The following is a 25,934-nucleotide window of genomic DNA, read 5'->3' on the forward strand; positions in this document are numbered from 1 at the left end:
CCCATTGGTTGTTGTGTTATTGTTCCTATTAAAGCCCATGTAGCCAACTTTGTTAGGTGACACAGATCTAACAGGACAGTAAGATTATTTAAACTCATGGTAACGCAGGACAGTTTGTGTATTCAATACAACTTGCCTGGGGATTCAATTGTGTTTGGATTTTTGCAGCTCAGATGGCAAAAAAAAAAAAAAATAGGGGTCTTGTTTCACATGTGTAGGTTTCACTGTTCACAAAGAGGAAACATCAGATCTGTATGACACGTGAAGGGGGGTGGGAAAACAGCCACTGAAAGTCAGTTGCGCTGTGAAGGTAACCTAATTCTGTACCTCTGTTTCAGGTCAACAATCGCTCTTTGGAAGAAAAACAGAAATCCAGTTTGTTGTTGTTGTTGTACTCTTTAACATTATGATCTATAAAGAGACAGTTATAATGTGAAAGTGAGAATTTTATTCATAAAATATACCATAACTAAGATTTTTTTGTACCTTTATTTTTTCAGGCAAGTCATTAAGAACAGGTTCTTATTTACAATTGCGGCCTGACAAGTGGCAAAGCCACTTAGGGAAAGGGGAAGGAGGGCTAGAAAAATACATTCTATATACATACATTGTCACCGTGTAACCTTTATATTGCAGATCCACACACAAATAATGCTGTTTAAACAGTATTTAAACCCACCTGTCCCTGTCTATTGTTATCACAAACTATTCTCTTGCAACAGAGGTGTCCACATCTTCTTTCCTCTTCCAGAAACCATCAAAAGAAAAGTAATACAACAGAGGATCCAGACAGCAGTTCACACTAGCAAGACATATGAGTGGTGTGTGAGCATGTCTCCAGCTTTCAAAGATGACAACCAATGACACAGGCAAGAAAAATACGGTGATCATCATCAGGTTCATGGCAAAAATCATCATGACATTCACCTTGTTGTTTATCCTTGCGGAGTCATTCAGATGTCTGTGTAGAGTCCAAGACACCAGAGCAGTGGACACAATGTTGACTGCCAGCATAGTGAGCACAAACACAGCCTGAGGATGAGCCAATATATGCGGCGGATTGCAACGAAATTCAAAACAGGTAGATTCATTATTTGTGTCTAAAAATATAAAAAATTTCACACTTTCTGGGATGTTCAACGCAAACAAAAACAGCCAAACGAGTACAACAGCTTTCAAGGCGTTGGAAGTGGTTCGGAGATGGCGTGACCTCAGAGGGTAGACGACAGCCAGCAGTCGGTCCACACTAATGAAGGTGATGAAGATGAAGCTGGAGCGGATGTTGTTGCGAAAGAGCATTGTGGTCCAGATACATGCCTTATTGCCCAGAGGCCAAGTGCCCGTTGCGTAAAAGTAGACCCTCATGGGCAAGGAGATGACGAGCAGCAGGTCAGAGATTGCCAGGTTGACCATGAAGACGACACTGGGGGATTTGAGGCTGTGGCAGCGTAACAGAATCCACAGCGACACAGCATTGAGAGGCAGACCCAGCATCATTACAGATCCAAACACCAGAGCGTACGGCGTGTTCCTCATATCCCGCTCCGTCCCATTTTCTAATGTACAGTTGAACATGTTTCTCTTCTGAGGAATATGAAGTGCAGGCGAGTGAATGTAACTGCGACAAAGCCACAAGAACCGTGTCTGCTCACAAATCAGATGTCTCAAGATCAAATTGAACAAAGGTTGTTGCTACATGTGGAAGTGACTGAGAATGTTTAAACAGGAAACAACTTTGAGGTACTGCAAAGTTCAAGTGAAACTGTGTACGAGTTTAAAGTCACGCATAAGAAACCACAACCTTGTCCACTGTATTAATAAACAAATGTGTATCTTGACACAAGTGTGACAGATTCATTCTGTTCGAGAAGGCTTATTTCTGTCAATTGTAGTACACAAGTACAGTCTATTAACACACCATCTGTACTGCACTAGCAGATATCTGCTGTTGAAATTCCAACTGAACTGGCAATCATGCTAATTAAGTATTATCTATGGACACAAACTACTGGCTGAGCAGGAAAGAAAATACTACAATTATCCATTTTTTGGTGTGCCATTATGTCAGACATAACTGTTAACAGCATCTTCAGAGAATGTAAATTATCTACTTACCATCATTTTATAAATCTTTTTCTAAAGATTTCAAGAGTGCTGTATGTATTCCACATGACTTACGAATAGGGTTGGGTACCGAACCCTGTACTTTTACCGGTACCGACCGAATACCGAGTATTGGTTCACTTAAAATCAAACGGTGCCAAATGTCGGTACCTGAGAGCACATAAGCGCAGGCTTATCCGTCCTCTCTGCATATTGACAGTGAGCAGAGCGCACACACACACACACACACACACACACACACACACACAAAAGTAGTTTCCAGTGCGGTTACAGTTTTTCAAAACTTCATGCAAACACAATTCACTGCGATATGATATTAATGGCGAGCCGAAAGCAGTCGTGGTGCTGTTGACATTACACTTCCTCTGAGACAAGCAGGCACAACAGTGGTTTCTATGCCCTGGTGCAAGACTGACAGGCTGAGGTTTTAAGGCAAGGCAACTTTATTTCTATAGCACCTTTCAGCAATAAGGCAATTAAAAGTGCTTTACATGAAACATTAAAGAGCAATTAAAAAGCAGTCATGCTGAAAATAAAGCAGGCTAAAAAAGAATGTACAAATAAAAGAATACAAGTTACAGTGAATAAGAAATGAATAATTATTTAATAGGATGTAGGGACGCGCCCCCCTCCCCTTTTCCTTTCTCACACAGCTTCTGTGCACAAGTACGTCTCGCTGCAGCCCGTGGGAAGGCGGGGCTTTCCCGTGGGCTGCAGCAAGATTCTCCTCTCTCAGCAAACAGGGCGCCTGCAGCTGCAGGGGGCGCCGATTTGCCAATTCCCCACACAGTGCAATGATAGATAACAGAAAACCGCTTCGCGGCGCAGAGGAATTTTATTTTATTTTTTTAAGTTCTCGTGCCGCCCCCCACGAGTCATGAAAAAGATGCCGCCCCACACAGCTGCCCGGCTCGCCCATGCCAAAAACCACCACTGTGTAAATCATAACCTATTGAATATCATTAGAGAATCACATTACAAGTTTCCACACTCATGCAGGTCGTGTATTAAACTAGGAAGATGAGTCATATGCCACATAACCAAAACCTTTGCTTGTGTGGCAATGGCATATGTATGACATGTAATGCTATGTCAATAAAAAAGTGAGAAAGAAAAACGATAAATGTTGTTGAACGAGGAGAGTTGAAAATCCAAAAAAACAGCTAAAATCATACTCCTGCTTTTTGAAATGTATTTGTATTACTCCAAAAAACAGCCAAAACTATACTTCTGCTTTTGACATGTACTAGCTCAAGAACAGTTGAGACTTTCTGCTTGTGACATGAGGTTAACCCCAAAACAGCTAAATATATATTTCTGCTCGTGAAACTAGAATACTGCTTTTGATTTTGGTTTGTGAGTGTTAATGTGCCTTTAAACTATATGATTGCTTAAAAATATAATCATGCTAAGCGTTGGGTTACTGATATTGATATACATATGCTTAGAGACATTTTAGTGTGAATTACTGTGTGAAGCTGCCTGTCTGACCCCGCAGTCGTGTAGAGGAAGTGTTTGCAAGAGGCCTTAGACACATGAATTGCTTTGCGTAACTGTCTGTCTGAACCTGCACAGCTAGAAAGAGGAAGTGCTGTTGGGGCCCTGTATACATGCACTTGGGGGTTAGGCTCTGGGTGCACAGAGGGGAGAAAAAAGGTTACTGCATTGACCTAGTCATGAACCGAGCCGTTAGATTGTATGTTAGATAGCAAAATGCATATGCATATAGGAAATATCGTCATATGAGATATTTTTATGTATATCCAACCTGATGCTTGCTTTAAGACTGTATTACCATGTAAGGTGAAAACAAAGGTGGAAAAACACACCTCGCTGTGATGGGGGGTTGAACCCCAAGAAATGTACATATAAAAATGGGTGCTGAGCCAAAAACTGGGCTCTTGGGCGTATTTTTTGCTCTCTTGACCTGAACCCTTGCTGTAGAGACATCCTGTGTCTTAAAAGGGGTGATAGAATGCAAAACCGATTTTACCCTGTCATAGTTGAATAACGACAGTTCGGTGGGTAAATAGGACATACATAGAAGCTCAAAGTCCCATTGACACCCCTTTACTATGAAAATCTCATATTTTGAAACTGCCGCTGAAAACGGGCGAATCCCAACAAAGCTGGAAGTTGACGTCAACCTCCCAAAAACCGGAACCTTTGTCAGCCCATGGGTGTATTAAGAGAACGGTCACGCCCCAACATTTACATAGGCTACACAACTGACCTGAGATCAGGTAGTTTTCTGAATCTAGCTAGGTCACGCAGATCTCTGTTATTCCATTACAAAATTCACTTCTGAAACTTTTTTATGCGAGAAATCAACCATATAAAGCTCAAATATGGGCCGCTTTACGAAAATGGATGGCTATTTGCAAATTTTCTCCGACTGTGTGTCGGAGTTTAGTGCCGGTGTTGGTGCTGCCTGGGTTGCTACATCGCCGCCCTGACCGCAGTGTCAGCGAATGTACTGCCCGCCAATCTTTTACCGCAGCCCGCAGGTTCCAGTTAATCTTATAATGGGTATGTGTGTTGAGTTATTTAAACAAACAATCGGGGAAATAAACGCCTCTTGTCCGTGAGTCTCATTGATAGAGCCGCGGTGAGATGGAGTCCATCAATGAGAGCTAGCTAGCCTCCTCCTAACTCTGACATTCACAAAAATACATTCAATTGAAATCCGAAATCGGACAAGTGTTAGCTAAGCTTTGTAAGACCTTGAGGAACCTATAATATTCATGCCGTGACGAAATTCAAACTGTAAATATACTTTAGTTATGGCAAAAGTGTAGCTAGCTAGCTGCGGTATTTCCCCATTGTAATGAATGGGACATATAGCAAGCAGCTGCTTTCCTACAAAGACGCCTCGCGTTCATAAAAATGCCTTAAAATCAAATCGGACACAACGGTTAGCTTTATAATACATTGGGGAATGATGTTGTATATGTGCCGTGACGAAATTCAAACTGTAAATATAATTTAGTTATGACGAAAGTGTAGCTAGCTAGCTGCGGTATTTCCCCATTGTAATGAATGGGACATATAGCAAGCAGCTGCTTTCCTACAAAGACGCCTCGCGTTCATAAAAATGCCTTAAAATCAAATCGGACACAACGGTTAGCTTTATAATACATTGGGGAATTGATGTTATATAAGTGGCGTGACGAAATTCAAACTGTAAATATAATTTATTTATGACGAAAGTGTAGCTAGCTAGCTGCGGTATTTCCCCATTGTAATGAATGGGACATATAGCAAGCAGCTGCTCGTCCTACAAAGACGCCTTGCGTTCATAAAAATGCCTTAAAATCAAATCGGACACAACGGTTAGCTTTATAAGACATTGGGGAATGATGTTGTATAAGTGGCGTGACGAAATTCAAACCGTAAATATATTAGTTATGCCGGCAGCTGGCCGCGGAGCCCCGTAGTGCAGTATCCACAAAGGGTGACTTTGCGCTGGGTATGGAGCCCAGCAGGCTGCCGCTTTCTCGTCAGACTGTGTGGAGCTCCTAAAGTCCGACACGTCTTACCAAATTTGCAATTAGCCATCAAATTTTGTAAAACGGCCCATATTTCAGCTTTATATAGTTGATTTCTCGCTTAAAAAAGTCTCAGAAGTGAATTTGGTAATGAAACATTGCAGTGTCTGGAATGTGAGATTCTGTTGCTTCTCTAATGTATGTGTATTGGGGATTCGCTCAACCAATCAGCGCGCGTCTCTAATGTCTGCGTATGGCAAGTCGCTCAACCAATCAGCGCACAGCTCATCTAAATATTCATGACCATACCATATTTGGAAGAAAAGCTCTTGTTACAAATAGGGCCAAAACACAGGGATGCATAAGGGCCAGTAAAATATCAACCAGGCCATTTTCAGCCCAACCAATGTTACATACCCCATTAGGAGACCATAAGGAACAGTGTGAAATACCCTATATAATCATTCTATCACCCCTTTAAAGCATTTTTTAGTGTTTGAACTTTGTTCATTTTTTCATTTTGTTTTGTTGTTAACTTTTTGCTTTAAAAAATAAAAAATAAAACCACCTGTGTTCGTTTTGAACAAGGTGACCCAAAAAACCTTGAGTCTTTTTTTGCCGTTTTAGAAGACTTTTTTCCCTTTTTCTACTTTTTCTCCACTTTACCCGTGTGAGCGGGGACACCCCGAAAGGGGAAGTGGTGGCCTCCTCTTTAACCGTGCGGTTTGCAGCAACCCCGGGGACCGATCTGATAAGCAGACCCTTGATCCTCCAGCTGAGCCGAAACCTCTGTGACCAAGGCAGAGGCAGCTGTCCGAGTGTGACTAATCAATTGTAATTGTTTCGTTTTAAAGATCTTCTGTGTGCTTTGTATTTCACATATGGGGGACATCTAGGTTGTCAATCAAAAGCCTCTTGTCTCGTCATCGGGTTTCCACCGTAGCGAGAACCCGTGAATGCGTGTGTGCGTGTGTGTGTCTCTTCAAAAATAATCTAAAAACCATAGGGAAGTATTTGAACTAATTCCTTTGAACCTATTAATATTTATAATTCAATATTTATAATATTTGAACCTATAATGTTTCAATACCTACGGTATTAACTAGTATCTCAAATAACTCCTTTAATATAGGCTTAACCATCCACCCCGCTGACAGTATCTGTAACAGCTGTACGGCAAAAGAGGGCTTACTCTTCCACACGGCTTATTTCCGGGGGGAAGAAAGGGGGTTGCCTTTAAAAGAAAAAGTGATACTATGCCTCGATAACTGTCACATCGTTCCACAATGTGTGCACTGTGTGCTGCAGGGCTGAATTTGCTGGAAACTGCAAGGGGTGTTTGTTGTAGTGACAGCACACATAATAATGTGTGATCAACAGACATGTATAGTACTAGAGACCCATACTTGACATTTTATATTTTTATAAATGTTAACTTGAAATCAATGTAATAACCAACTATGAATCGTGTGTAACATGATGAAGTTTCTACTTTGTCACTTTGTCATTGTGGGACATTTCTTGCAGAGGTGTCCAAAGTATTCACATTCATTACTCAAGTAGAAGTATAGATACTAGGGTTTGAAAAGACTTTTGTAGAAGTTGAAGTATCAACTCAAGCTTTTTACTCAAGTAAAAGTGTAAAAGTACTGGTTTCAAAACTACTTAAAGTATAAAAGTAAAAGTAATGTAAGGCGGAAAAAATGACATTAAGGACAAAAGCTTAGCCCGCCCCAATGGGGGCCTATAGTGCACTACCCCACCTCCACACAAAAAAACATTTTTCTAAAGGCCATAATGACTATAATGTTATATTAAAATCATACCTGCAAACTCAGAAGGTCCGAAAAAGGCGACACATCTCTTCTGCAGCTACAGTCTGGTGTTACAATCCTCTCCAGTGAAATACAGACACACTTTTACACCGTTTAGCTGTCAGCATTTTAACCGTGTACTCCAGCTGCTAGCTAACGGTAGGCTAACGTTACCTGCTGCCAACTTAAGTGTTTACTAGCGTAGGGTGACCAAACGTCCTCTTTTGCCCGGACATGTATGCTTTTTACCTACTGTCCGGGGCTTCCGGGGGGTTTTATAAATTCATGAAAATGTCCGGTTTTCACTGTTTTTCATGGGACCATTAAGCGTGTACTTAAATTGACTAGCGCTTTGCACACAATACTACGGTAGGCTACTTTGTGGTGTGACGTAATTCCCGACAGGCTGCCTTGTGGGTGGCTCTGCGACGTGCACATACACAGGGACCAGAGCAGAAAGCGGAGCAGCATTGCCAAGGGGGTAAGCCAGCGTCTGGAATGCGTAGCTCCTACGGCGCCATTTTGATGCTAACAAGTGATCGCCTCCCGTTAGCATTCCATTGACTGCCATTCATTTTTACGTCACTTTGACAGCGAATAACTTTACATCCAAAGCGTTTAAAGACTATTTGTCCATTGTTAATTTCTAAAGAAACACGACAATGTATAAAAGACTCCATTACCTTGTAGCTCACGTTATGGCTCCGTAGTAGACGTTTTTGTAAAAATAGGCCAACGATTGTGTCATAACCAAGCGACTTACTGTCGCATAGTAGAGGAATTACCGTACAGTACAGGAGAAGCTCGCAGGCAGTTTGGACTTACATGAGCTGTTTAATGTTTAGGTTTAATTACTGATGTTAACTAGCATTTTAGTTAGCAATAATTAGCCTGTGCCCATGTTATCTCCTTACGTATACCTACGGTCTCCGTCTCTGTAAGAATGAGGAATGATTGAGATTTCTCTTGACACAGCTACCAGAAGACCTACAACTTTCAGACACGTTGCTCACGTCACATTTACATTGTCTCTCTCAGTTAGAGGCTGCGCAGTAAAGCAAGTGATCACCGGAAAAGTGCTTCTAATAGCCTTCACTGGTCTCCGTAGTATAAACATCAGGCCACTTACAACCATAAAACAAGACTAGTGCAGCTTCACAGTTGAACTGCAAAAAAAATGTCCCACATACCGTCCCGGTCGGGACCGGACAAGTGGGAGCCCTGCAAACACGTCCAGTTGGGGCCCACATGGGCCTCACTTGGGCTGGTTGGGCTTCGGCTGGGCATGGGCATAGAGTGGGATTTGTTGTTGGGCCCCAGATGGCCAGTAGATGGGCTAAATTAAGTGGGCTCCAGCTGGGCTCTACTCCTAAGATATTCAAAAGTGATTATGTCAGACATGGATGCTATTTTTAACAATAGCCAGTTTTTAATACGAATTTTATTAGACTATTAAGCTATTTAGAAGGGTAGCCATGGCAATTCAAAAGTGGTCTTAAGCACTATTACGACTTTCAACAGACATATGTTTGCTAACGGTAGGGTTCCACACAGCGAAACACCTTGCGAATTTCGGCCAGCGAAAGTTTGCCTCGGGGGCGTGGTCGCAAAAACGACACACAAGACCGCAACATTTTTTTAAATGTCCCGGGCTGTCAGAAGACAGGGCGGTAAAAATGCACAGCAGCAAACCATCGTTAAAATGTTAGCTCATAAATGCTCTGGTAACCTGGCTATGTAGCCTCTACCTTGCTATGCTTACAATGAAATGCAATGTCCGAACATGCTAGCGGTTGACCTGTCGGCTAGCTGAATCATTTTGAGTGTTTAAACTATCTACAGTGGTCTATTTGGTGATGCGTTTGCCCTGTTTAAGTTCGTGTGACATATAAACGACAATCCGTGTTGCTACAAGCGTCAATGTTCGCCAACAAAACATGTAATCAAACAAATGCACACGTAGCCTAGCTAGCTAGCTGCCTGGCTAGGCTACAATGAAATCCAATGTCCAAACATGCTAGCGATTAGCCTGTCGGCTAGCTGAAAAGTTTGAGTGTTTAAACTAACATATACAGTGATCTATTTAGTGGTGTATGTGCCCTAACTAAGTTTGTGTGTCATATAAAACACAATTTGTGTTGATAGAAGTAGGCCTACCAATGTTCGTGTAGAAACATTTTAAATCACATCAAAATTTTCATGATATGGCGCTGATAACCTCCACCATCTTTGTCAGACTTTTTTTGTAACTCCCGCCTCCAAACACACGGACCTGATTGGTTCTCGAGTGGTCCTCATTTGAATAAAGTTAAACTTTCGTCAACTTTATCTCGCTCAATCAGGGCAAATTTCGTCTCCATTCAACCTCAATGAGAGCAAAGCGAAGTTTCGCTGTGTGGAAACCTACCACAACGGTTTCCCCACAAAATGTTCTATATCTATGAAAATGTTCAAACCCTAAAGTAAGCAGCACGCACTCTCCACTGTGAAGCGCACATCTGGAAAGCTCCACCCCCATCACCGAGCAAACAAAGTCTGCCCAGCAACGACTTTGCCGCATTTGAAAAGAAAAAAAACGGTGCCGCCTTTGAGTAGTACTGTCTGCTGTCCGTTAAGGATCCGCAAGTTAATGACTGTCGTGGATGATTTTATTTTACCGCATGATGTTAACCAAAAGCTTTTTTGGAGAGTATTAGTTAAGAGGTCAGGAACTAACTAGCTTTTAGTGAATGTGTCTACATTCACTAAAAGCTAGCTAATTCCTAGCTAGCCAGCTGTGTAGCTTTGGTAATTAAACCTGGTTAAAGTATGGCGTTGAACAGACAAGTTTAATTAAGTCAATATCAAGCATATTTTGAGCTTATTTTGAGTGGTTGACTTAAAGATAGCTACTTTTTAGAAGGATTTGGTTGTGACGTTAGAAAGGCAGTCGAACAGGCATAGTTAGCAAGCTGTTAAAAAAAGCTGTAAAATGCCCATTTCTCCGCTTTTACCAGCTGGTGGCATTTTAATGTTCACACTTGTTGCATTTACAGTTAAAGCAAAAACACTGATCCATGTGAATGTTAGCAAAGTTTTATCGGCTAGGGTTTCTTTCCATTAATGTTCTCACTTCTACCGGGCTGAAGCGGATGCTACCATTTTGTCTCTGTGTGCCATTTTCCTATTGTGTGCTCGTTTCTTGTCTGTTGCCTTCCCGGTTTGCCAAATGTGCCAAATGAGTACTGCTGTGTCATTGTTTGGGAGAGAATGGACTTAGATCTGTGGTGGTTGAATTAGGTGATTTTGTCTCCAGCCATTAGCTAGTTCTTTTGTAATGGGCTAGGTAACTTGCACAAGAGAAAATTAGACTTAAGGAAGTGAAGTGAGCACAGCGCGCACACGACAGAAGTAGAGAGATGGTAGGGTAACTTTACATCTCAACATTCTATAAAAAAAATAAATAAAAAAAATAAAAAAGCTAGTAAAAAAGGTAAAAAAGGTCAATTGTAGTGCATGTCTGAGTGTAGTAGACAGTGGGACACAAAGACTCAGCTAAGCTGGCCTGGCCCTGGGCAAGCCAGCCTTCTTTGAGAATTCTTTATCGATCTTTTTCCCTCCCTTTGTAGAATTTCTGTTTTTACTTCAAAGATAGGCTACCTAAGTAATAATTATAATGTAAAATAAATTTATGTATTGAATTTGTGGTTATTTGGCTAAATATTTCTATGTCTTTCTATCTTTCTATCTAACTGCTTTCAAATGCTGGGCCTGCAGCTGGCGTTGACAGCTAGATGTGCAGGGAAAGTTGGGAGAACTTTGTTTTTAGCAAAAAAAGCTTTGATAACCCCACTGTACTATTCCTGACCAGCACCAAACAGACCGATAAAGTTAGTATCTAGCTGTGCAGGGACAGAGCTAGAAGGGGGGCACGGGGTGGCACTGGCCCCCCCCTAAAATATGATTGGGCCCCCCATGGTACCCCCCGCCTCCAGCCCCAATCCATTGGGCTAGAGTGCTGTCAATCTGAATATTGTGATTTCCATTGGATCAGAGTAGTGTCACTTGGCTGCCTGTTCTGCCATTTTCCCCAGCCCTTGTCACATGACCAATTAACGTCTCCATAACGACTATCCAAAATTCTACCATGGAGCTAGCACTGGAATTGTTTTTTTTAAGTGGCAGACTGAGCTTATAGAAAATATGTACTGCATTTGGATATGCAATGTGTTTAAAAAAATTAATTAATGAATGTGATGTTTTATTTAGCAGAATTACATTGTGTTGTTCTATCCTATCCAATATTTCCTACATTTCTAAGCAGATTTTCTATGCTGCCCCCAAGTAAGTGGAACTGTATGGAGAAATAAGCCCCTCTGTGGGCTATGGATAATACACAGATCTCACGGTCAACAGTGACAACAATACAGATAACAATAGTCTGTTCACAGATCTTTGGATTATCTAGAGAGTTTCTGGTGAGAAACATTGTAATTGAGTTTTCAAATCAATTGACCTCGTTTAGTTTTTTAAAGGCCCTTCAACTGAACTGCATATAGAGTTTTGAATCTAGCTGCATCATGTGTTACTCGGCTATATGAGTAAACCTGACTTGACACAACAATAACTATGGCAACTTTTATTTTGACAATTTTTGCAAGACATTACACAACATTTCAGGCTGCCCTGCCAAAAAGATCTATTCACCCTCAAAACTGTTTGTTTGTATATTGTATTCCCTAAAAAGTTTTACATTTTTGCAAAAGCACACACAGACGTTGACTCAGTTCTTTGGCTAAAACAGCTGAAAGTAGGGTGGTAGCTTTTACCTACACAATAACACTACAGAGAAAGCTGGGCAGTCACAAAAATAGAAAACAAAGAGAAGTGGTTAATAGAAATGGGTCAATGAGTATGTATTCACCTCTGCTTTAAAATGGTATGGGCACAAAGAGGGCTGGGGTTATTAGGGGAGAGGCTGACAGAGTTTTAGACCTCTATCTCTAATGAAATCACTGGTCCATTTTTGGGCGGCGTGGCTAAAGTGCCATTCTCCCGCATCGGGAAGTGTGAGGAGACAACCACTGCTGTGCTCACTTCATTAAAATTTCCATTTCTGCAACGGTAGGAGTCACAATGAGCCATGCTCTCGTGGCCTGCAGAGCAAACGCGTGTGCGGGTTTTTTCTTGCCTGCATCAGTATGCAGCTGGTTGTTTGAAAATGACTGAACAGTGACCCATAGGGCTGTGGATGTGCGTTTGTGTGTGCATGCAGCATGATAGCAAGTGTTTGACAACCCCAGATCGTTATGAAATATTTTTTTTCTCTTCCTCTGCCGTTTAAGTCAGGTACATATCACTGCTGTAAACACAGAACGTCAATACAGCGGTCAAGCGTGAGGCTGCTTTCCGTCTCTGTCTGTCACTCTATTTCCCTCTCTCCTGACTGTTATAGTCAGCATTGTGGAAGAGCCGCAGATTTGAAAAGATGTTATGCTTTAGACAATTTTTTTGCCATTACCAGCAGGGCCAACACAATTAACCCGCTTCATATGTTTCATCTGAGGCCAAAAAAAACAACAAAACAAGTTAATATGTCCCAAGCTGCAGGGACCTCACTTTATTAGTGCCAACGCAAACAAAGGAAGTTGGAAACACAAGCTCAAACGGTGCTTTATTGCCTTCCCTTTTCCAATTAGTGGCTGCCATCTTGAATCTTAACAGGTTCCGAAAGTATGGGCTGATTACCTATGCAAATGAGTGGAAAGCTATAATAAAACTGTCAACAGAAATAAATGGGTTTAACAGAGGAGAGCATTGCAATCTTGAGCATTGCCCGCTGGGCTTAACAAAGAGCTACAACACTCCTGAGATGCTTAAAGTTAGAATGGGACAAAGTGACCATATGATTATAGCTTTGGAGTGGAGTTTGGCCAGGAATCAATTTGCCCAGGACTAATAAGTGTCCTTAACATAGTTTCTTGTTGTCGTTTGGGAGCATGCTTGGAGCAAAGGGTCCTCTTTGTTTTAGTTATTTTAAGTACCTCTTTTGCTAAATAAAGAGAAGAAAATAAACGTTGCAGTAATAATTGGAATCACTATCAATCACTCACTTATGTAGCCAACATATGGACCGTAACAAATTACAGATTCTAATTTTAGTATTTAAATTGAATTTCATTCTATTATTATGTGATTGTAATTGCTGACGATAAACAAGACTAATAATGAAACCAGCAGAATATTTAACCTGCAATAACTGATTGTTTCGGCCACTTGGGAACAGCGCAAAGAAGTTGTGACCACGACATTGACATATCATTGCCTTTTAAAGTTGATATGCACACTCGTTAGCCAACAGTTGACCATTTCCAAAGAAGAGGTAGAGAGACATCATTTATTTGGATATTTCATTTTGAGTCCACTATTCCCTCTTTTAGGTCTGTTTTTTACTCTCCACTATCATTTTGTCTGTCTGCTGTTTGGTGCTGCGCAGGTAGTGTACTTAAGGTTTTTAGATCTTTCTAGATGAGAAAATATCTGCTGCGGCTGAAAACAACGCTATGAAAGCGGTAAGAGAGGACAGCTGTAATCCTGGCAGCTAAACAATGAGCTCACTAAAGTGGCATATGCAGGTATAGTTCTCTGTAGGTTCATAACTACATGGGTGAGTCCTTAGCTACCGGTCTTCACATTGTCATTTGATGCAGTTGTTATAAAAAGCTTTAGTACATAATTGATATTAATGAACATCTGTTCCATTCAAGCCATTGCCAAATGAGTTGCTACAAAGCTAATTAAGACTATCAGCGCCACACAACTCCATCTATATTTTTCACTATGTTTATGTCCAGAAGACCATGGCGTCCGGTGACTTTCCCACACAGAAAGTCAAGTGAAAATAATTACCTCTTCTGAAGAGTCCATGTTGTTTTTGTTTTTTTAAATCACACTGTCCTCCTTAGCTGTTAGCAACTGCATCGAGGAGGGGTGGGGGCACGTGCATGATCTCGTAAAGGCTTGAATCGTGGATGCGCCGACAGTGTTGTCATTACTTAGAATTCCTCATGGGGGCGACAGAAACCACGCACTATAGCTTTAAGTGTTAAAAGGTTAAGTGTGGTGATATTTTTTTCTTGAAATAGTTCATCCTATTTTAAAATATTAGTAGTCTAGTCTGGCTAAGTAAACTACCACACAATTCGCCACTGCAGACTCATATTCACCAACGACAGCACACAAAATGCATATATATATATGCTACAAATACACACGGAACTGCTGCGTGATGATTATTACCGGAGCCAGCTGAACACACTCACTCATCCCAGACGGCAGCTAGCAGCTAAGAGGGTAGGTGAATTTAAACAATGGCTAAGTTGCTAAACGCATCTTGTTGTCATGTAAGGGCCCTGTTCATGTTGCACAGACATTTAAATTGCATTTTGTGTCTGTTAAGAGGCACAAAGAGACTCTTTATCTTATGCCCCCATAACTGCCGTTTTAGCTGAGTGGGAGCTCTCGGCTTTAACTGCAGCAGCTCCGTGTTGCTAGCACAGATTCGGCTCGTTTTTTTTTGCCATCGACAGTACTCATATACATATAGCGATCAAGATTAACGTAAAACTTGCCCGGAGTTCTCCTTTAAATGAAGTCTCTCCTAAATTAATTGCACTGGCTGACAAGTATCTTCATGAACATGGGCTCTGTTGTTAATTTTGAGTTGATCCCACATGATCCGTCCTGCTTTGAATACTCACTACAGCACATGTGGATGACTTTTAAAAAGATTATACTGTGAATATGTTCCTGTGATTCTGAACAGAAGTTGTAAAATATTGAGACTGTCTTTTCATAGGATTTATTGACAATTATAAAAAATATAGAATATTACCAACCTCATTCTGACTTTTCAAATGTCCATTTATTTTCTCTCCCCAAGGTCCTGAAGCATATCCCACCATGCACTGGGTAAGAGGCACCCTTGAGTCAAGGTGCCTAAACCTAACCAACTCAACCGACGAAGGCAACAAGTATTAGCCAATCAGAGACAGAGTAGGGCGGGACATTCCTTCGCCTTCCTAGGAAATGCAAATTCGCACCCTGAACAAACTGGTACACAAAACTGGTAAAATGTTACATATTGTTGGTGGTTCAATTTAGATCCTTCTTGCCAGCATTTTGAAGTGTCCTTGGCCAACCCCAAACTGCCTCTGAAGAACAGACAGTTGCCTGGGAGTTATTTTTCCAAAGCTATGTATGCATGGGTGAATATGAGATACCATAAAACGATTTGTACCGCTTTCACATTAAAAGCGCTATAAAAAAAAAGTGTAGTCCATTTATCAGCCCTTTATTTTGTTTAAAATAAAAAGGCTTGAAGAGGTGGGCTGCCCACTCTATTAACACAATGAAATGATTTACTGTCCTTCAGTCGTGCTGAGCCAATCCCAGACATGTTGTGAGAACACTGGGGACAAAAATCACTTCATATTCAAAAATCAAATAACCTTCTTCAGTCTGCCAGGGGGCAAATGTTTTTACTTTGGTCTGGAAAAAAAATTGAACTTATTGGATTAACACGTTTGCTTTCATCAGGAATTTCATTTCTTTCAAGTTTGTCTGTGTGTGTGAGAACACTGCCTCAGTAGATGTGCTGTCAGTGGGAGGCTTATATTAGTGTATTTGCACAGTACATTCATGCCTTCAAGGGAAGTGTTAAAAATCATATGTAGCTTATATCTATGTCTTTAAGGCATTCACACACACACACACACACACACACACACACACACACACACACACACACACACACACACACACACACACACACACACACACACACACACACACACACACACACACACACACACACACACACACACACACACACACACACACACATACCCACACACACACACACACACGTAATTGTAATTCCTGTGGGTTGTGCTAACAGTGAAGCTTTAATTGCTTTAGTTAGGCACATTGCATTACTTTTAAATGAGAATAAGCAAAACAATCCCTACCTATGTTGGGATTGAAATTCATGTGTGCTTATCTGCAATGACAAGGTATAAATTGTGTGTTTATTATCATAACCACCTATCTATATTTTGTATATCACATTGCACTTTTCTGCTTTTTTGCACTTTTGGTTAGACGCAAACTGCATTTCGTTGTCCTTGTACTTGTACTCTGCACAATGACAATAAAGTTGAATCTAATCTAATAATCATTTTATTGGTTGACTTTAAATGTACTGTGTTCACTGTAGGGCTGAAACGATTCCTCGAGTAACTCGAAAAATTGGATTACTAAAAATCCTCAATGCAAAATTCTTTGCCTCAAAGCTTTGTTTAATCAATGTAACCAACGTTTGCTCAGTGTTTCTGCACGGATGATTGTTACAAGTGCACAACGGGCTGATGCTGGACACAAGACTGACGCATGGATGTATTAATAGAGTGGACTGACGCAGACTGGCGCAGATTACAAAATGAAGTAAGGCAGCGAAAATAAAGAGACAGGCAAGAGAAAACAGAAATTTTGCGATCATTTTAAGCTACAAAAAAAAACTAAAACTCTGCACAGTGAGTTTATTGTAAAATCAAACTAGCTTACCACAATAGCAGGGCGTCAATGCAACATCATCTCAGTTGAAAACATCCGGTCGACACAAGGTAACTATCGTCTGCTCCCATGCGGCCAGTGCTTAAAAATATTAGCATCTATCCTTGTTATTGTATGCAATTTAGGCAATAAAAATGTAGCTTTTTCTAAAAAAGGAAACCTCTCTTTTGTATATTTGCTATTGCTGTTCACTATAAAGCAAAAGTATTTATTATCCGATTAATCAATGAAATAATGGGTAGAATACTCATACTAAAATAATCGATAGCTGCAGCCCTAGTTTACTGACATGTAACTTTAGACTGTAGTGAGACAGGGCGACAAATGGACACGGGTAGACAGACGCCACTTCTGCAGTATCAGACGAGAGGCTCCAAGACTATGTCTAAGGTCATCTGTTCACCTTTGACCTCTGCCTACAGTAAGATAGCTGAAAAAGATGCCAGAGTGGCGAAAATAACCTATTGCTCATAACCTAAATGTTAGGAGGAGGTTATTTAAAAAGGTGTAACCAGAATAATGTATGTAAGCAGAAAGAGAACAATAAATACAGTAGAAAGTCACTATGGATTTTGAGATGATTTTGAATGCTGAACTTTATGCATCTCCCGGCACCGTGTGTTCAAATAAAGCTGCATCTAATCTGAAGACATCTGTCATCTTTCAAGTCTCCTCATTCCACAACCCGATATCTCCACCTGCTCAATTTGAATCATGCAATTCCCAGAGACGACAGATAAGCATTGTACCAGGTGATAAAACGCTTCGAGAGAGACGGGGGAGTTGAACATGCGCTGTACGCCATGATGTGGAATAGCATGGCGCAAAAAACAATGACACTTAGCTGGATGGTTAGGCAATTGGGCGATTCGTTAGATTCAAAAAGAGGGAAAGGAGGGAGGCAGGGAGGGAGGGAAAATTGGGAGCTGAGGTGTGAAAGAAGAAACAGGTGATGGAGAATATGTGCAAACAGAGAGGTAGCTGCGAAGTAGAAGGGGGGGGTAAGAAAGAGAGAAGCGAGAGAAATTGTGATGCATGGAATAACAAACAGAACAAGGTGAGAGAAAGTGAGTCAGGATAGCTGCGAGAAATGGAAGTATGGAAAGGTAGAGTGAGGCGGAGAAGGCAAGTGAGATGGAGAAAGAATCTAGTAAATCTACTTGACTCTTTGTCTCTCTACACTTTTATGGTCTGTCTGTCTGTGTGTTAGAGCTGTCAATCTTCCTCTATAATACCATTCAAATTTCATTTATTTTTTTAAATAATATTCGAAAATGTATGCTCAAATGCAGCATGTTATTAATATGTACTACACTACTCAGGCTTATGCATTGTCAATGCCATTATCAGCATGTGGTTGTTGTTACACATTCTGTCCACTAGAAGACCTTCCAACATTAGCCTGGCCTTGAAGTGCCTCTAAGTCATGGCACATTCCACCACGAACACACAGCAACAAACCAAAATCAACAGAGAACAGTGCAATGTAACATTATCTAACAAGTGTATTGAAGAGGCTCTGTTGTTAAGGCTAACGGCGCTCGGTTAGCACAATGACATCATGTTAGAAAGCAAAGCCGAAACAATTTGTCATAAACTAATTAGCAATAGTATTAGCCACGATGTTAACGGCATTAATAACTAGCTAAGCAAACGGTCACCATTTTAGTGATTTATAAGCAACCTGTTTCTTGCAGATTGTCACGTTACTGAGACTACAGCTGTTAGAAGGGAACGTTAATATATGAAGTCAAAGCTAACTGACAGCTGTAGGGCAGCTAACATTAACTTTAGCTGTCTCCATGAAGCTCCAAGCTAAGCTAAGATTACTATAATTTGCGACGCAGTTGGGAAACAAGAAGGACCTAACTAATGATAACGTAAGCATGGCTCGGTGGATGTCGATTTTAAAGTCATGTAAACCTATTTCCCATCCTTCTTCCGATTTACAGCCGCAGCCTGTAACCACCACCCCCACCCCACTGTACTTAGGTTATAGCTCCGTGATCTTAATAAGACCTCACTAATGCCTTGTGTTTCTCACTCCTGCTAACTTATTGTTCATCAGACGTGACATGACAAAAGCATTATGTTTTCACGTGTGGGTAGGCCAAGGCGAGAAGAGGGAGATTAGCCAATATATTTATAAAAAAAATAAAAATAAAAACAACTTTCGGAATTTGTTCCAACAGCCCTAGTGTGTGTTGGAGTTCACAGTTTGAGAATAAATGTGTTTGTGTGAATCCATACCTGTGTGGATTTGGTCCACACGGGTATGGATTGTGTTTTACAGGACAAGGTCCTACAAGCTGCTGGTTTAACAGAAGAACCACACACAATCTCCAGTGAAGAGACAACATTTTCAGCACTGAATCAGTAACACCCAACCCTGGGCACTTCACCTCAGTTCCTCACTTTCACTCTTCCTTCCCATCATTCACATCAAAACCTATTTAGATGCCACCCACAATACTGAAACAAAATACCCCCATTGGCTTTAGCACAGTTTCTCTTAACCTCAATGCCTCCCATCCTGGCTACTTTTATCAGTGACAGACCTGCTCCATGGTAAAAGTGCAACACTGAAGGAAGAAAAAAAGTCAAGGCTGCCTTGGCTTTTTCTCCCCTTCACATTCTCCTTGCCAAGCTTATGCTCTGCCATTTCCATCCAAGCCGCCGACTCGTAGGCCAGCCCACTACCATCTTTAGTGCCGGCCAGGAAAAGTAGATTACAAAAAGCAAATGTCATAAACTCTATGGAGAGGAAGCATAGGTTGTCAATTATACATGTGCCACTGTGCTGCTATCTCTGACTCTCTTTCTATACCCACTCCAAGCGACTTGGCCAAGGCTGCCACGCTCTCCGCCTCTCCATGCTATCGCTGTCTAGGTCTGACATCTGTCTTTTATCGCATTGCCACATGCACACTCAAACATACACCATCCCACATGGTTGCTGGAGGAGAGACAGTTGTCACAACCAAACCCAAAATATTCTGACAGGTTAGAATCCAGCATGGTTGCAGCAGTGAGGGAGTAGAGAGTTGTGTTGCAGGAGATGGAATCATATATGTCTACATGCAGATGCCTCTAAAAATAAACAACCTCACAGGAACCCACAGAGAAAGATGAATCTAGTGCAAAGAGCATGGCGTTGCTTCTAATAAAAAGGCAGCTTCAGTAGGATTTCTTCAAGGACTTTCTTTTCAAAATCTAGAGTGCTTTGGTTTGGTTTATCTGTGTAGTCATGAACAAAATAATGCATACAATAAATAAACAACAATACAGATAGAGTGGTTAAAAGATCCCACAGGTCCCAATTTGGCAAGCTTCTCATTAGTTCAGTGAAAAAGGATGAATGCATTTTCACTACATTAAACTGTCAGGCATGCATTTTGATTTGATTTATTTAATTGTATCAAGAATGCCTTACACATGAAAAAACAAGACATCAAATCCAATCGAGGATAAAAACACAATAAAGTCCAGGACTTATTTCCATTGTGGTCCTCATGCAAAAACAAGGGTGCAACTAAGCTAGCTTTAACATTTGAGCTAAGGTTTGGGAATGCTTGCTAGTTAAAAATAAGCATGCACTGAATAAAAAAGTGAATATGTTGTGGATAGACTGAAACCAGTCTCATATTGTAGGTGCAACAACAAAATAAACTTATGACGTAAATTAATATACTTTTACTTCATAGGCCATCATAGCTAAGAAATAGCCTACAGAACACACTGTAAAGATACTACCAGAGATGTAGGAGGTCACATCATTTTTGAATAAGGAATGTAACCATAGAAATACAAAGGCATATACCTATACTGCTAGAATCAATGCAACTTACTCCTTCCAGAGATGAGAAGATCTGCGATGTCCATCAAGGACAAACATCCGTAAATCCATTTAGAACTCAATCAGACAAAAATGGTGCTCCTTGTAACTTAAGATATGGTTCGTGTAATCATCAGTTTTTCTAAAGGTGATTGTTTTCTGTGCAGTGCAATCAGGAACTGCTAGCAGCAGACTTTCCATGGTGCAGATTTGCAAAAAGGTCAAGGGAATAGAGGAAACAGGCTTAGAAACACAGAGAGGTGTGAAGAGTTTTAAACAAACAGGCCAGCAGAAAAAAAAAGGTTGGCTGGACACAAAAGACAAAAGCACAATAGTAAACTGACAGAGGACAGAGGGGAAATGGCCTGTATCTACCTGAGGGAGCTGATTAAGGGGAATGGGAACAGGTGTGTAGGAAGATGGAGATCGGGATAGTGGAAGGATCGGAGGACAACTGTTGGAAAGAGAGAAGTAAAACGTGGCAGGTACACAGGCAATGGGCAAAAAAAATCTAACTGATATTAAGAGCTGGTTGAACTTTTCAGAACAGCAGAGTTGTTGAGCAGTGCAGGATGAAGTTTGAATTATGTTGCACAGGTGGTTATGTTTTACCTCATGTTGTATGTGTATGTTTTTGTCAATAGTTTTTTTTATTTATGTATTTGTCATGAAAACATAAATATAATGTTCGCCTGGACATATTCCTATTGCACGCACAACCAATTTTATTTGTTTATGTATTTTGTGATGATGTAACACAGCCTAATGAGTAAATATGGCGTGTTTTTTGTCATTAGCATAATAATTTCTTTATCACAAACACACAGATCAACTCTTCCATTATATACACCCTCTACAGTTTTTTAGAGAAATATCACAAAATGGCCTAATGTGCAACTCTGACTTTTATTTACCACTGTTAAAACCTGATGTTGTATTCCCATTATTTATTCCACCCCCACCTTTAAGACTTACACATTTATACTTCCTTTTTTTCTTTTTATGGAGGAAAATAGATCATGCTTTTTTGTTTGATTAATGTAGGTAAATTGCTCACATATTGTTTTGCTTGGTATGTTTTGTGAGCAGCTAAACTACTAAATTTATTGAGGGTATGAATAGCATTACAAAACTATAACATATAAAATGATAGAATGTTGATGATGAATTTCCAACAACTTGCTGTGTTTGCTGCTTGCCTACTTTTAGTGTAAATCCAATTACAGATAAGAATATACATAGAAAGATGGACAGTTTTGTGAAATTAAAACTGAGCAGTCAGAGTGTGTCTACAAACAAGCAAAATAGAGAATTCCTATATCCATCCAACTCTAATAAACGGAAGAATTGTGCAGTTATCTCTACTTTATCTTTTTTTCTTTTTTCAAAAGCACTCAGCATACAGATTAAGCTGCTTCACAACATTCCTCTTTGTCTCTTGGATGAGATATCAGAAAGGTCTAGTGATTAACACTGAGCGCTGAGAAGTCACTTCAACATGTTTCATAACAGTGTGCTACACTGATTGTGATTCAAGTGTAGCCAGATCTATTGTTGAGAAGTGACATGGAAAATAAACGTGCATTTCTATAAGAAATATATAAATGTGCACATGAGAATATGAGAACATACAAAAGATGTTTTTCTCCAAGGTTTACTCTCCAGTATGTTTTTGAAGGCTGTTTTTTTTTTTGCACAGAGGCCAATAAACAGAACACCTTCAATTTCAAATGCCACAGACATCCAAGGATCCAGCATTTTCTGTAGTTTAATTATTATCTGGGTTGTGTAGATCTTTCTGCTTTACAGGGTAAGGGTTAACTTGCTGTGAAATCCATCTTCTGCACACTAGGACACAGTAGTACACTGTAGATTTATGTGTGTGAAGTTTATACAAATTAATGTTTTTGCACTTTGCATGTAGATGCCAAAGTTCAAAAGACGTCAGTAGCCAGAGATTTTGTAACATGACACCAGTGAACTGTAAATTTGGATTTTTCTGAGTGGACCATTTGGTTGCTGGTCAGAGGGGAAAACATTTGGGTCTTAAAGCTTTAGTGTGTAACTATACGATAAACGATATTAATGAACATCCGTTCCATTCAAGCCATTGCCAAATGAGTTGCTACAAAGCTAATTAAGACTATCAGCTCCACACAACTTTCTCTGTATTTCTCAGTATGGCTGTGTTCAGAAGATTGTGGCGTCCGGCGACTTTCGCGCACAGAAACTCGAGTGAAGATAATTACCTCTTCTGAAGAGTCCATGTTTTTTTAATCCTCTGTGACGTCCTTGGCTACTAGCAACTGCGTGGGGGGGGGGAGAGGGGGTCACGGAAGACTTGTATCATGTGGATGCGGCGACAGTTTTGTTGTCATCACTAAGAATTCCTCATGGGGGCGACAGACACTACGCACTATAGCTTTAAGGTTTGATTTATCACTTTCCTTTGACAGAAAAGTGTCTAAAAAGTTTTAAAAAGCCAAAATATCATGACTTTTAGTCCTTAGTATGGGACAAGCTACAAAACACCAAATTCAACATTTACCATAATGCAGCCAACATCTTTTTGATAGAGCCTCCCTGTCTGGTCAATGGCCACACTTTCAGTCTACAACTCAATTCAATTTTATTTATAGTATCAAATCATAACAACACTTTATAGATAGAGTAGGTCTAGACCACACTCTATAATTTACAAAGACCCAACAATTCCAATAATTACACCAAGAGCAAACCTCAGTAGCAACAGTGGCAATTATAGTCACAATAAGATAATGGAACTATGATTAGAAATAGTAGTTGTAGTAGATAGTAGCGTAGCAGGGCACTGCAGGGCGTAGCAGAGTGTTGAGCAGGACCACGGCGGCAGCTGCAACCATGATTTAGGTGCTACACTAATCCAAGGAAAACTGCGAGTTTATCACAAAGATTATTGTTAAATCTTGTATTGGATTATCCTGCAAAATGTCAATGTTTTCAAAATCCTCACTTTCTACAATATCAGTGCATGTCAACTATGGTTAAGGTTAGGGAAAGATCATAGTTATAGTTGACAAAAAGACAAATCAAGTCTGTGATGAGATGCAAACTCTAGATCTCCTCCATGTTAGTCAGACGTACTACATGGTCATCTATTTGCCTAAAGGACACTCTACAACCTTCATTGGCACTGAACATTCACAAAGATAGGCTTCACTAGATGTAACAAATAGAAAGTCAGATGTGTAAATTCCTGCATTGCGAAGAACTTTCTAGTTCTTCATCTTAAGTAGGACTAATTTGCCATGAATTCTTGAGTTTTTTCCAAACTAAAAACATGGCTGACTAAGCAACTGCATCAAACCCCTCAGCTCAATTCACTGAAATTAAGAAAATGTTTGCCTTCTGAAAAAATTCAACAGTTACAGAATCATATTACCGGGAAACTACAGCAAATATTTAAATGGCATTACATCTCAATGCAGAGCAGAGTCGGGATGCTGTGACTTCTTAATGTGGCAGGGCTCAGTACATCTGCAAACTGATCAGTCAGGCTTAGGAACCTTTTCTCACTGCTGTATATTTCCAACAGGTTACTGCGTTCTTTTAAAAACTCTTTCCCTACTTATTACTCACTCCACAAATTATAAGCCATGTTTTCCTCTTTTTGCCACTTATCAGCAGGTGTAACTAATTGTTACCATGGAGACAATAATCTTAGTTCTGAATAACCTGACTTTTGCAATCCCTAGCAATATGAGGCTGGTTAATTTGAAGTCTTCAAGCAAGACTTCATCATTGTTACTGTCTCAGACTTTAGAAAGCTCATCCAGAGCCAAAGAAGACATTATACAAATATGAGGAAGTGTTTTTACAGGCTGAGTAGTAGTCTCCTGAGTAGAGTTCCCCTTGAAGAAACTGCTATACTACTACCATTAAAGGATGTTGAATATTATCATGATAAGGAAGAGTGGAGTAGATCCCATTGAAGATATCTTTATTTTGGAAAAAAAAGATTAAAACAATAGATGAAATAGTACTACAGTATAAAAACATGCAATGTGAATTTAAATTTTTTTTTTCTATTTCTTTGTCTGCTAATTGCTGTGGTTATGGCTGAGCAGTCTTATCTTGCAGGATGTCTTTGTTAGCAGCAAAGCATGTTGCCACCACTATGTAGGCCCTGCCCACCATTGCAAGAAATGTTGCTTCATTTGTGATGCCTCACAAAGGAGATAACGCTGCACACTCGGACGTTACAAGCCAAAAACACAGTTTTCCCTGTCTGCCACAGTTTTCCCAAAGCTCTGTATTCAGTTACCTAAAACACTGTTTGCGTGTGGACGAAAGGCCAAAAGCGTAGAAAAAGCTACATTTAAAAAAAATACCCGTGCACATGTGGACTAGGCTTTAAATAGATCTCCAAATATCAAATCAAACAGCATGCCCTATTCATTTCTCCTGCCTGTCATCTTTCAAGCTGCTTTTATAAACCTCTCATTTTACATTGTAATGTAGAAATCTGTGATCTAGAGATTTATTGAGCCGGAGCGGGAGTTAGGAAAAAAAGTGGATGATGCAGGTGATTTGGGGGGGTGGGGGGGGGGGGCAAGCTAGACAGGGGAGATAGACAAGAGAATGACAAAAAGAGCAGGTCTCTGTATGTAACTCATCAGTATAGCCATCTTTCTCTATTTACAACATAGTGTGAGTGCAGGATTCCAGCTGTCAGTGAGTGATAGGTTTGCTTTACAAAAAAAACCAAGCTCCTAAGTCTGTCAGGGTGCCAACTTCTTTTCACATCACTCTTACATCAGGCATTTGACTGTTGAGCAAATGCCAGTGCAGTCAGAAGAGCCATACTGTATAGTGCACTAAAACAGATATTTTGCTGAACTAACTTCTGAAGGGACACTCGTAGTGAGAGATGTTCAACCGCGTGTGTTTTGTGTTTTACTGAACTCATCCAGTGATTTCACAGTAGAAGGAGCAAGATAATTGTGTGTGTGTGTGTGTGTGTGTGTGTGTGTGTGTGTGTGTGTGTGTGTGTGTGTGTGTGTGTGTGTGTGTGTGTGTGTG

The 25,934-nt window shown here is 40.4% G+C and overlaps 1 protein-coding gene across 1 annotated transcript; it reads right to left on the reverse strand.

Moving 5' to 3' along the window:
* Positions 1-470: 470 nt before the first annotated feature.
* On the reverse strand, positions 471-1,767 carry LOC120552531 (lysophosphatidic acid receptor 6-like). Its single transcript, XM_039790667.1, has one exon. The coding sequence runs from the start codon at positions 1,573-1,575 to the stop codon at positions 706-708; it is 870 nt and encodes a 289-aa protein (XP_039646601.1). The 5' UTR covers positions 1,576-1,767; the 3' UTR covers positions 471-705.
* Positions 1,768-25,934: the final 24,167 nt, after the last annotated feature.

This window comes from Perca fluviatilis, chromosome 2 (genome assembly GCF_010015445.1).
Source record: "Perca fluviatilis chromosome 2, GENO_Pfluv_1.0, whole genome shotgun sequence".
Lineage (NCBI taxonomy): Eukaryota > Metazoa > Chordata > Actinopteri > Perciformes > Percidae > Perca > Perca fluviatilis.

Bases quoted from the DNA above. Each gene is read 5' to 3' on its own strand.
- LOC120552531 (XM_039790667.1), bottom strand. From the start codon at position 1,575: ATGTTCAACTGTACATTAGAAAATGGGACGGAGCGGGATATGAGGAAC.